General features: G+C 35.5%; 1 protein-coding gene across 1 annotated transcript; it reads left to right on the top strand.

Annotated features, from left to right (window-relative positions):
* Positions 1 to 4,478: 4,478 nt before the first annotated feature.
* LOC142358037 (uncharacterized) lies at positions 4,479 to 12,815 on the top strand (the record flags this gene model as incomplete). The annotated part of the gene is made up of 4 exons (XM_075409511.1): positions 4,479 to 4,780; positions 4,993 to 5,243; positions 6,712 to 7,113; positions 12,165 to 12,815. Coding segments are annotated over 4 exons (1,162 nt in total), but the record flags the coding sequence as incomplete, so codon positions are not given.
* Between the last annotated feature and the right edge of the window lie 99 nt (positions 12,816 to 12,914).

Raw genomic sequence — 12,914 nt, 5'->3', positions numbered from 1 at the left:
CACAGCTTCCCCCCCCCCCCCCGCACCTAAAAAACTGTCGGAATTTTTTAAAACACTTTAAATTGGTTTGTTGGGCTACTTATGTCTATTTTGATGTTCTGATTTCGGTAAGGTTAGGTTAGAGATTATAATGCACGACTATTCGAGTTGTTTCCGGTATTCTACTGGCTATATTTTTTATGCAAAAATTTCGCTTGATAGTTTTGACTTTTCGAGTGACTTTTACGCCCTTGACTTTTTGCGTTTCGCGTGATCTAAAATTCTCTCTCAATCACATTTTGAAGCAGCTGAACTCAATTTGCGGCAATTTAATACTAAAAGTCAAATGAAAAGTGCGCCGAAACTGGTGCCATTTTTCACTTTAAATCTTAATAGTGGTATATGTTAACCTCTAATGTTATTTAAAACCAACTATTGAATTTTTTAGTCTCATTTAAGCTACCCTGCCCCCCCCCCGACTGAAGCAGGTTGCAATTGATTAGAGCTCCCACTAGTGGTTCGAGAGCAATTCCGACGTTTTGGTCGGTCATGTTTTGTAGTCAATTTTGGCCGATCGATATATTCATTGTAGAGAGCTTTGAATGGTTTCATAAAAATATAGAATTAAAAGATCTATAGCATAGAATATATAAAAAAGAATTGAATTTAGTTTTTTTTTCTATGGTGGTAGCAAGGTTTATGTTTTGTGAACATTCGACTGATTTCCGTTGTTTTTTTTTCATTCTATGCGTAATTTTGTTTCAAGTTTATTGTAATTTATGTCAATTTAATGTAATGGAGTTTTTCTCTGCGAAATTTTCTATTTCGTTAACATTTGAAACAGTTGCGTGTTTCTTATGGTCACGCAGCAGTAGCAATGCAAGTTTTGGTCCCATCCTTTTACTTTTCAATTAAAGTTATTCAGACGTTAATGTTTTGGGGCGTTGGCTCTTTATTTTTTTTTGCGTTTTTCGTTTTTTAATGTTAATTACTGACCAGAATGATAGAAAATCAAGGCTTAGTTAATGGTTGTTGTTCTTTATACGAGCGAAGAAGTGCCAATGAACATATTTTATGTTTCCGGAGAAAGGGTCATGTTTTTATGGCTTCGACAAATTGTTTTCGTTACATTTACTTGAACTCTTGTTTTGAATGGATTTTTCATTTTTAGTGTCTTGATTTAGTCTTGCTTATCAAAGATGCAATTGGCGTGCATAAGTTGGATGAACGAATCTGTATAATGGTCTTACGATTATGAACAGTTCAGTGAGTAGAAATTGCCTATTTTTTTAGTCTTCTGTTAACTCGTAGCCTAGTCTCTGTACAGACAATTCGGATGTTCTTTCTAGTGAAATAAATGTTGTTAACCCTTGTTTCTGTCTGTTTTAGCTAATGGTTTTTATGGGTTTGATATTACGAGTTTTCAGGAAAAAATTTGCTGTTTTAAGTTATTTGCCGAATTTTGAGGTTCTTTTGTCTTTTTTTTCTCAATATCACTTTAATGAAGTGTCCCGCTGGCGTTGAGAAATAGTGCAATTGAACGTATAAAATGGTGTTTGCGAAGAGCTTACGGTTTTAACGGCTCTGACACCGTATTCGCGCTACATTTCGTAGATTTTTTCCTGTAGTTTTTTTTTTTGTAGTTAATAATATTCTTGTTATATGGAGGTCTCAATGGCCCCCTATTGAGGTATAAGTGGCTGTTTAATGATTCATTTTATAGCTGAGGGTTTAAAAGAGTGGGTTCAAACTAAATTTTGAACTTCGCCACTTTCGGTTCTTCTTTTTGTCACTGACAGGTCCCTTAAACTTTTTACTGATCAAAAGTTTAGCCTGCTTCTCCAGTTTTGTTTCGACTAATTGTTTATTTGTTGGACGCTGGTGTTTTCATAACCTTATTAGTTTTTAATACTTTTCAGTTTTTTGTTCTTTATGTTGTCTTTTTCACATAGTCCCTTTGATTTAAGGGCCCGTTGATGTTTAAATGAAATGCCATGGTATATGTTTAGACTAATTATCACTGATAATAGGCCCATCAGCGAACAAAAAATAGCTCCAAATTATTTTAATTCAATGCGATAAGAAAGTGGCATGTTTTCACTGATAACAAGTCTCACGAAATCACAGAAGTTAGAAAAAAACGCAAAGCTCCAAATTCCATCGAGTTTTTGAAACCAGATAGTTTTAAATGTTACCATCCATGAGGCCGATTGGGCATATCATCAGTAAATATTAGTCTAAACATTTACCATAGGGCTTTTTTGTTTATTGTTGAGGTAAGGAGGCCCCATGGTATATGTTTAAACTAATTCTCACTGATGATAGGCCCAATTGGCCTCATGGTTGACATAACTTTTAAAACTATCTGGTTTTCAAAAGTCGATGGAGTTTTGCCCCCTTTTTTTAACCTAATTCTGTGATTTCGTGAGACTTGTTATCAGTGAAGACATGCCACTTTTTATCTTATTGAATTAAAATAATTTATGGGGCTATTTTTTGAAGTTATTGGTTGAATATAAATGTTACTGTGATTTTCTATTTAAAATAATCGAGATTTTTGCCCAATTTTGAGGTTCCTTTTTCTCATCTTGTCGCATAATCACAATAATGGAAGACAGGTCGAATCGACGTCGAAAGGAGTTCTTATAAAGTCTAATATTTTTTTGTTTAAGGACTTATTTATGATTTTTACTATTTCCACACTGTTTGCTCGCTGATTTAAATTGAGTTTTCTATTTTTGCCTGTTTATCGTCTTTTTAGTATTCGTGGATTATATTCTGGAGGATAACAGATCTCAATGCGAACGAACTGTCAATACGTTTTGGTTTGGCTTTATATCTAAGAATATTAGACTTTTAATTTAATTTTTTTTTCAAAAACTGTTCTTTATGTCAACCTATAGTCTCGTTTATGAAAGGTCTGATCATTTTTTGTGCACCTTACATTATCATATTGCTGTTTGCTTTTTGTTTCGACCGATTGTTTTATGGCTTGTGTGCTGTGTTTTTTCACCGGAATATACTGATTTTCATACTGGCCAATATTTGTGGTTCTTTTTGTTGTTTTGACATGTTTTCTTTAAAAGAGGTTCCATTGGCTTTAAGATGAGAGCCAGGTGAAGATTTATATATTGAGGTTGAAAATGAGGGGTCCAATTGGCTTTATAGTTGTTTTTATTTTTAATATTTGGTTTCAAAAAGTCAATGATTTTTTAATCTTTTTAAACTGGTCAATATTTGTGGTCATACTGCTTTTTCATACTGGTCAATATTTGTGGTTCTTTTTGTTGAATTTGTTTATACTGTCAATATTTTGGTTCTTTGTTGTTTTGAGATATTCTCTTTGAAAGAGCTTCCATTGGCTTTCAAATAAGACCCAGGTGACGAGTTACAGATTCAGTTTCAAAAACGACGGACCCTGATGGATTTAAAGTTGTTTTTATTTTCAACATTTGGTTTCAAATAAGCCAATGGTTTTCGTAACGTTTTTTGTGCTTAGTCTAAGACAGGTTTCTGTGGACCTGCAGCTTAGTCTCTGTAATAATAAGTCATATTGACTTGTCATATACTTGTCCATTGAATAAAGTTTTAATCTGTATAGCAGATTTATGTTTTACCTGTTGGTCTTACGATTTTAATACTACGAGTTTCATAAAGATTTTGGGTTTTTTGGATTCTTGCCCCCCTTTTTTGGTGGCTTTGCCACTTTTCCATATTTTTAGTAGGTCTTATTGCCGTTGAAAAGAAGTGTAATTGGTTAGATTTGTTTTTTTTTTAGTAGATCATGGTTTGAACGGCTTTGGTACCATTTTCTCGGAAATTTTTGCTGTTTCGTTTTTTGATTGCTTTTGTCGTTCCTTTTGTAGTCCTGTTACATTTGCGCGATACTGATAAGTCTGAGTGGTTTCTTTGGAAGTAAAGTTTAACCTATTTAATGATCAGTTGATAGCTAATGGTTTTATTGAATTTGAAATTAGTTGTTTTCATAAATAGGACAGTATGAACTTTGCCCCTTTCTGTTTTTGTCGGTCGACTTGTTCACATTGAGGACAATTACAATGCCTTCTCTTGTGTAGTTCACGTTAGTTTTTACTTAGTTTTGGTTTTACTTGATTCTTTTTTAACTTCGTTTATAAGTGTTCTTTTAAGCAAAACTAGACATCTAGTTTTGATTGTAATTAAAGTTTGTTGTTTTTATTTGATTGTGTTATTTGTCTTGTCTCGTATTCTCATTAATAGCAGATCTCATTGACCCTCTAATGCGGGTTTATTTAATTAATTCATTTATCGATTCGAGTTGAAAACGATTTTTTTTAATCATGCACAAATTATTTTCGAAGAATGTAAAGATTTCTATATCTTCCTTATTTGGTAGGCAATTAAGTCAGAAAATTGGATAAACATGGTGGGAACACTATGCGCAAACGCTCATTAGGGGGCCTCCTTTTGCATCTTGTGTCAATAAAATTCTTGTGCGATACATTTTGTTTTGTTTATAGATACATGGACTATGGCAATAAGGAAGAACATAATCTGTGTGACTTGCGTCCTTTTGAAGACTACCACTACTATGACTTAGACATATCTCTCGATGGTGCTTCTGACTTGAATCTGAACGACCCCGTGCTTTCAGCTCCTCCCAAGTCAATGCTCGTCAATTCATCCTCCTGTAGTGGCCACAATGCAATGCCAGCTTATCCAACAACCTCAAGAAACTTCGCTAATAACCCTGGACCACCACCGGTCCCTGTGTCTTTTCTTAATCATGGTGCTAATTCTGAACTCAATGTGGACAACAGAGGTAAGTAGAGGTCAACTATGCTTGCTGCTATCTCGATTTTTCAATGCATTTACAGTGGCGGCTTTGTCAAAGTTGACTAAATTGATTTCCGTTTTCTGATTGAAATAATACGAATTTGGAAAAAACTGGGCTATAACTATGAGTTCTGGATTTGGCATAAAAGGACTACATTGTAATTTTTGAGTGAAACTCAAGTCTTAATTGTGCTCCAGGTAGCGGTCTCAATTCACAGGCTGGAATGCCATCAAACTTAAACATTCCTGGCGACAGCTTCAGTGGGTTTGGACCTCCAGGAAATGGGGTCGGGATGCCCGGTGGGGGACCGTCGTCTCATCTCCCAGCTCAGCCTAATCAGCAGACAGCGGCGGGTGCTAATAGCTGTCTGGCAGAGGAACTCATGAATGGGATACCTCTTATCCCTCCTCCTCCCCCCATTAATGCATCAAGTGTCACCAATGACCAGGTAGTAATAATTTAATTAATATTAAAATAGTTTCATTTTTTAGGTCCCAATTCGAACACGAAATCTTGCTTCAGTTAAACAAATTTATGATGAAAACACTTCTCCAGAATAAATGAACTTTGATTTAACTAAATAACCCGAATTGAGCCTTAAATTTGTCTATGGTCTTGCTACGAAAACTCAATGGAAGCAAAAACTTTCTGGTGTTTTCTACATAAAATATGTATTCACGTGATATATTATGCATAGCCTCTTGAAATAGAATTTTTTGATTTTTACTGAACTGAATTTTGTCAGGTTACGGATTAGATAATTGTTGCGACGACACTTTAGTCGAGGGGGAACTAATGCTCAGCTTGTTATTTTATTGCTGCGAAGCTGTAAGCTGAGCGTAGCTATATTGCGACGCTTTTGGGTTTTTTTACAATTCAAAGAATTTGAATTGTATTGGGGCGCTGTCTTTTTTTAAGATCTGTTCACATATTTTTATATTTTTTGAAGTCAAATTGGAGTACTGATTTTGGTCAAGCCGAAACAGGAAATGAAGCGGAAAGGCGAGTGGTTTTGCGGCGTGAAATTTTTAAGTAGCGAGAAAACGGTGTTCGAACAAAAATTTGCTTTCTCGCTAGTGGTTTTTTGCTCACATGCGGCAATTTCACTTTGGTTTTTACTGTTTTTTTTTTCAATTTTTTTGATCGGATTTTTTTTTCTAAATGGTTTTCCCAATCCATACATAGTTCATTCTAGGGCTAGTTTTTTGTTAGAATCAAATTTACATTTCTCGCTAGTGGTCTTTTTCTCGCTAGCGGCATTTTGACATTGATTTTCTGTTTTTTTTTATATTTTATATTTTTTAGAACTGGTTTTTCCAATTCACTCATAGTCTGTTGAAGGTCTAGTTTTTTGTTTAATCAATGAAAATTCTGTGAATTGTACTTCAGGACTTGTCCTGCTATGTTTTTTGTTTCGCCGCCTGGCGCTTTTTTTCGTTTTACATTTCACACAGCAAAGCTGAAAAAGTCAAATTTTCTGAAGGACTTCTTCATCTCACTAACGGCATTTGCGCGCGTGAAGTCATTTCTCAATCTCTCTAGCAAAAATTTTTTGCGTGATTAGATTTTGATCACACGTGACTTACCTCACTCAACAAAATGACTTTTGCACTTTAAAACTTAAGTTAATTTGAGTTTGTTTAAGGTCAAAGTAACTGCTATGTGCAGTAAAGGTCCCTAATAAGAGGCTTCGGCTTCGGCGAGATTTATCGCTGAATGGTTTCTACCTAGCTTTTTGAGCGGCGTCGATTTTTTTTTCATTTTAGATCTGTCTGTTTCTATCTCTATTATACGGCACGCAGGTCTATTCTTTCGCAGCTATTCCGGCAATCTGCCGGCTATGTTCATGTATATATTTACAATGGCCATTTTTTATCGTTACTGTATTTCTTGTGCTTGTGAAATTCTTTTTGTAGGCCTTGAACGCAATGCTTATGTCCTGGTACATGGTGGGTTATCACAGTGGTTACTATTTGGGTCTACAGCATGGTCTGACCTCGTCACAAGTCACTGTTGCTTCACAATCTCAGCACACCAATATACAAATGAAAAACTTTCAGAACAATTCTGCCGAACATTCTAGTAACGCGCACGCTAATCTGCAATCGTCTATCGGCCAGCAATCAGAGAATGCAAATGTGCCAGCATTGCCAATTCAGGATTTGGAGAGTGGTACTGTGTTATACCAAGTGACAGATCGCAAATCGAATAAGCAGAATTTGAACGGACCTCATCAAGTAGCCGCTTCATTGGCAATGAACGCGGCACACGGCATAGCATCTATGTCATTGTCTTCGCCACATCAGATAAATTCTCAGGTGAGATCAGGGCAAATTTTAAAAGAACTTGAAAAATATAAATGAAAGTCGTTTGTACAATTCGAAGTGTATATTACTACATTACTATAGTAGATTTGTTTAGTCAATGAAAATTCTTTGAATTGTACGTCAGGACTTGTCCTGCTATGTTTTTTTGTTTCGTCGTCTGACGCTCTTTTTCGTTTTACATTTGTTCACACAGCAAAGCTGAAAGTCAAATTTTCTGAATGACTTCTTCCTCTCACTAACGGCATTTACGCGCGTGACGTCATTTCTCACTCTCTCTAGCAAATTGTGATTAGATTTTGATCACAAGTGACATACCTCACTCAATAACTTTTGCACTTTAAAACTCAAGTTTAATTTGAATTTGTTTAAGGTCAAAGGGACTGGTATGTGCAGTAAAGGTCCCTAATAAGAGGTTTCTGCGGGATGAGTTTTGACAAGCTTTATTAATTTATTGCTGAATTTTACCTTGCTTTTTGAGCGGCGTCGATTTTCAATTTAGATCTGTCCGTTTCTATCTCTATTATACGGCACGCAGGTCTATTCTTTCGCAGCTATTCCGGCAATCTGCCGGCTATGTTCTTTCATACCATTCATACCGCTAGTTTTGAGTGAGGGAGAGAGAGAGCTAGCGAGAAATGGAGGCGTACAAAATTTTTCTCTACTCGAGCAATTTTTGGTTTTTCTAGCAGCTTTTTTGGTTGTAACTATTTTTGTGTTGGAGAGGTTTGACTAGACTATACCAATAAGTTTGTATTGATCGCGTTTTTAAGTTTTTTGGCTAGCAATATTCGTTTTATGCGTATTTGGAGGTTTTCCGGCAATTATGTGGTTTTTTAAAGCTTTTTTAAATCTTTTTCACTAATCTTTTTCCTATCGTTCATGGGGGATTAGATAGACGCCTGTTGCTCGGTGGACTTTAGGTATCAATTTTTACAGGTTTTTTGGCATCAAACTGGCTGTGAATCTGCGAGTTGTTTCTTGATTTCTTCGAGCTAGCGTTTTTCACATCTGTTCACAAAATATTTTCTTAATTTTGGAGGTCAAATTGGAGTAGTGATTTTGGTCACCCCGAAATAAGAAGTGGAGCCAAAACCAAAAAGCGAGTGGTTTTGTGGCGTAAAATTTTTTCACTAATTTTCAAGTTGAGTGAGAAAATGTTGTTTGAACGAATATTCGCTTTCTCGCATTCCTTCTTTGAAGTTAAAAAACACTTAATTTTCCTTTATCGTTTTGTACAGAATTCAATAGATGAACATAGACGAACAGAATCAGTATTATGAAATTTTAAACATCTTCCTTGTTAGTGTGCAGTTCGGTGCCGTATCAGAAAATTGATTAAAGATCAACATTTTCAGATGGTTTTTCAAAGACAGTGCCTTAAAAGGTGACTTAATATGTTGTCAAGGCATCTAGAATTAGAAATTAACATTATTATTAATAGCCACCCTCATCTTCTCAGCCGGCTATTATAGCGCTCCTATTTTTTTTTTACTTCGTCGAATAAAAAAATGTTTCGCTTTACCTCATTTTGCCGCCTTTTCAACATTTTGCGTGAAATCTTTTTGACTTCTCTAGGCTAGTTTCTCTCTTCTCTCATTCTGCTAAAAGTGATTTTGAACATCAGTTGCTCAGCAAAGCAATTCAAAATGAACAGTCAGTATAAAAAATTGAAGTCAGAAATAGAAACGGGATAAACCCATAAAGCCCAATTTTAGATGCCCGCTATTTGAACGTCGGTCCTATAAGTATTAGTTACCTCTCTCTAATGCTGATTGTTATTGATAGTAGCCCCTGTAGCCTCTCTCTAAGAAACAGAAGTATGTTCAACTACGAAATGCCATCAAAATAAATCGGACTTAAAAAAATGTTTTTGTACGAAAATCTTTTTTTTTCAATATCTTCTGTTATTTCAATCCCAGTCATGCTTATTGGAATCAACGGCGGCTATTTTCCGGCAATCTGCCGGGTATGTTTTTAAGCTGGTATTTACTAATGGCCAGTCTCATCGGCGCTCTGGCGAGGAAAATTGAAGGCATTAAACTTTTCTTCCGTAGCTAACTTTTTAAATGGCAGCGAAGCGATAGCGGCTATTAAAGGGGACATCGTTGTTTTTTTTATAATTCGTCGTCTCTATCCATGATTCTTACTACCTGACTTCTTGGAGTTGACTTTTTGAATGACTTCAGCGACTTCTTCTGCTTTGCAGTTAAAATTTGTGTGCGTAACGTTTCTTCTGCTTTTAGGTCAATTGCGTGACTTACCTCACTCAAAAAATGACTTCTGAACGCACTTATGGAAGTTTAAATTTTATGAACACTTACTTGTTAGAGATCAATAGTGTGCATCTAAGTAGTGCCATACTTATATGCGCTAATTCTTGAGTAATAGTCTTGAGTTTTTGGTCTCGAATATTAAATTTGAAGAAGCTCTTTTAGGGCTTTCTCCTTAAAGACAGTATGTGTCATAAAATTGACTGTCCGAATCTAACCCAAAAAGTCTAGTGGTCTATTAAAGGACTGGTGATCTGTCGCTCTATCTTATTTCTTTAGTTGTTTCAATTCATGGAAGGCCACAGGCGTCTATCGTGGCTATATTCCGGCAATCTGCCGGCTATGTTTCGATTTTGGGACTACTTGTTTTATCTAATGATATTATTTTGAGTTGAGTCCGTTTTTAAATTGTTCCTGATGTCGTATTGCTTAAGATTAATAATGATGTGTCTCGTCTTGATTACTAGTGAGGCGTAATTAAAGCTAATTTTGTTTTAACTTTTTTTAAACGTTTCTAACGACTTAGAAACTTCTTGTTTTCGAAATTCTCTTGATTTTTAACCATTTTGATCATTTTTGAAGTTCCTTTTTGAACTAGCACTGTTCCTTAATTTCAGATCGCCTTGGCTCTTTAATAAAGTGCTGTTCAGTGTTTTCAATTCTTTTTTCAACGTTTTAAGCGGCCTTGACATGAGTTGTTCATGAAACATCTGTCAGTTTTTCGAGTTTTGCCCACTTTTTGTCTTGTATCATTAATGTCAGGATTTGAGAAACATTTTTATACGCTGTTGTATAAGTGATAATTTTGTTGTTTAAAGATTTCAATTTTTAGGGACGGGTTCATATGATTATGATGACATGTCGAGTGAAATCGTTTTTTTTTTCAAAATTCCTTTTCTAATTTCCGCGTTTTGCTTTGTTTCGAATTTTTTTTTGCACAGGTGGTTTATACTGTCTAAGGTCCTGATCTTTAAGCGTATACTGAACTTGGAATTTTCAGTTTCAATGATCTAAATAACATTTAAAAAAATTGTGAAGTGAGATGAAAAATTGTGAAGCGAGATTGTTTTTTCGTTCTTATTTGTTTTAGTTTATGCTCTTTCAAATGCTTTTCTTTTTTGTGTTTATTTTGTTGAAGCCTTTTTCTATTGAAGTTGAGACTCACGTCTCGAATTTAGGGTTGTTCAGATTTTAATTCAGTATTTGTCTTGTTATGTTTTTTTATTATTTCTCCATGGTCTTTGTTACGACTACATGACGTCCCGATGATTTCAAGTTTGCTTTTTGTTCATTAATTCATGCTATTTTGACTAAATTGTGTGCTTGGCGTCGTTTTTTTAATTCGTTCGGAGGGTTTCGGTCAATGGTATTTACCTCACTCTCAAAAATGACTTCCACGCTTTCAAATTGATTTTCGCTTGCTTTAATTGAAGGCGTCATGGATAACAGAGGATATTTTCTTCTAATTGAAGGTTATTTAAGAGCAGCTAATAGAAGCAGCAATAAGTTTCAAAATTAAACAACAGATTCTTAATCAAAATATAACACGTCAGCGTTTAATGAAAAGAAGAAATTTCCTTTTTGGTCTGCAGAGACTGATCTTTTACGAGACTGCAGAGGCTACCGCTGCTATTTACTTGCAATCTGCCAGCTATGTTGCTTTGCTATATGCTACCCTTAGTCAAACTAGTTTCACTATGTACAAACTGGACTTTGGTTAATGGATCATTTCTTCCAAACTTAGTCTGTTTTATTTTTTGTTTCGTTGTGAAAAAATCAAATATCAGCGGAATAAAGCAATATCGCGATGGTGTTGATCAATCTTTTATCTTTTTGTGATTTGTTTGACGCTCATTTTACATTTTTCAAGCTGCAAACATCAAAAGAGCCATTTTGATCTTTTCATGCTACTCTTTAGCAGCTTTCAGGATCGTGAAGTCATCTGGTACACTCTTTGACATTGGTTTTTAGTTGAGTTGTATACTGAGTTGGTTTATCGTACATTTATTACCTCACTCTTTTAGTCCGATGAAGGTTTCTGTAGGACACAACCGTTTCAATTCTACTGAAGTGCACCTTTGAAATGGCAGTTGATAATTATAGGGCTTCTCAACTGTGATAGGAAAGCAATTTTGTTTTTTCAATAGTGGTCTGGATATTTTTTTTAGTTGCTTCAGTGACTTCATCAAAATTTTAACATAGCAAACCAGACTATTTCGTAGTTTTATTCGGCAGTCTGTCGATAATATACAGTGGCAGAGAGTTTGCAAGTCATAGCTGGAGAGGGATAAGGAACAGACCCATTAGTTAACAAGTTTGAAATATAGTGATATCTAGGGAGTGCATATACTTTGACGAGTGTAACACGTCGTCGCTGTTGGACTAGTGGCTGTGTGTGGGACACCATTGATGTGTTCGAATCAGACGACCATTGACTTAGTTTTTCTGCCAAATTGATTTTAAAATTCATTTTATTGGTTGATTGAGCTTTACAATCCCCTCAACTGAGCAGCGTAAATTAGGAGCTATGGTAAAATTTATGATAACAGGTCAACTTTTTTGTTCTAGCGTCCCTATGTTATAACCACTTAGTCATAACCGTTACGATCGGGCGAATTGTTCTTAAAGAACGATTGATTTAGATTACAGCCTTATTAGGTTTGAGTGGGATTATAAACTCCAGCTTTGCTGGCAAGGGCAAGTGGTTTTTATTTATTAATTGTTAAGAACCCATTAAAGTGCATAACATAAATAAGCCTTCAAAGCTTTTAGGTGTCACAGCCCACTACTACACTGGTAACTTCTTCAACTCAGGTCACTCCAAGTGATAACTCCACCTACACAGTCCCTCTTCCTCTCCCTGACTCTGGCAGAGTGGTGAACAGTGGGGACAACAGCAATAGTGGGATACGTCGGTTTCAAACAAGCAATACCTCAATTGAGAACAATCTCAGCAGCATGACTGCACTCTTGGACTGATCTATTGTTCTATTCTCTGGTGGGAATAGTGAAAACAACTACTATACTTAACAATAGAAATTGACCATGTGAAGTTGTTATTCGTATCACTTTGTGTGAAATCACCAGCCATTCAATACCATAAAAGAGAAGCGTTATGAATGTGTCGATTCAATAAAATTACCCTTATAATGCAATAAGTAATGGCAGTGTATTCAATAACTTTGGTTGGAATGAAAAACTGATAGAACTGAGACTTGATCCGTCATAGTTAAAATACTTTGGTCTCTATTCGGTTTTGTGCTCCAAATTGACGCATGCTTTCCTCTTATTTCATCACTGACGGCATTAGAGATGGAGAACGGTTGAACTGAATAGAACCAATGGTTGCTTTTGTTGTTTGTTTTAAAATTTCTTTAGTTCTGCAACAAAGATCAGTAATGACTAACTTTTAATGTCAGTCTATTTGCTTCTTCTCATATAGTCCAACTTTGTACAAGCCTGGTGTTAGCGATATCTTCTCGGAAGTTTTTAATATGCTTTCTGCTGCTATAGGCGTTTCTC

This window comes from Convolutriloba macropyga, unplaced genomic scaffold (assembly GCF_964194025.1).
Source record: "Convolutriloba macropyga unplaced genomic scaffold, txConMacr16.3 SCAFFOLD_2173, whole genome shotgun sequence".
In the NCBI taxonomy this organism is placed as follows: Eukaryota; Metazoa; Xenacoelomorpha; order Acoela; family Convolutidae; genus Convolutriloba; species Convolutriloba macropyga.
This window is presented reverse-complemented; position numbering and strand designations above follow the sequence as displayed.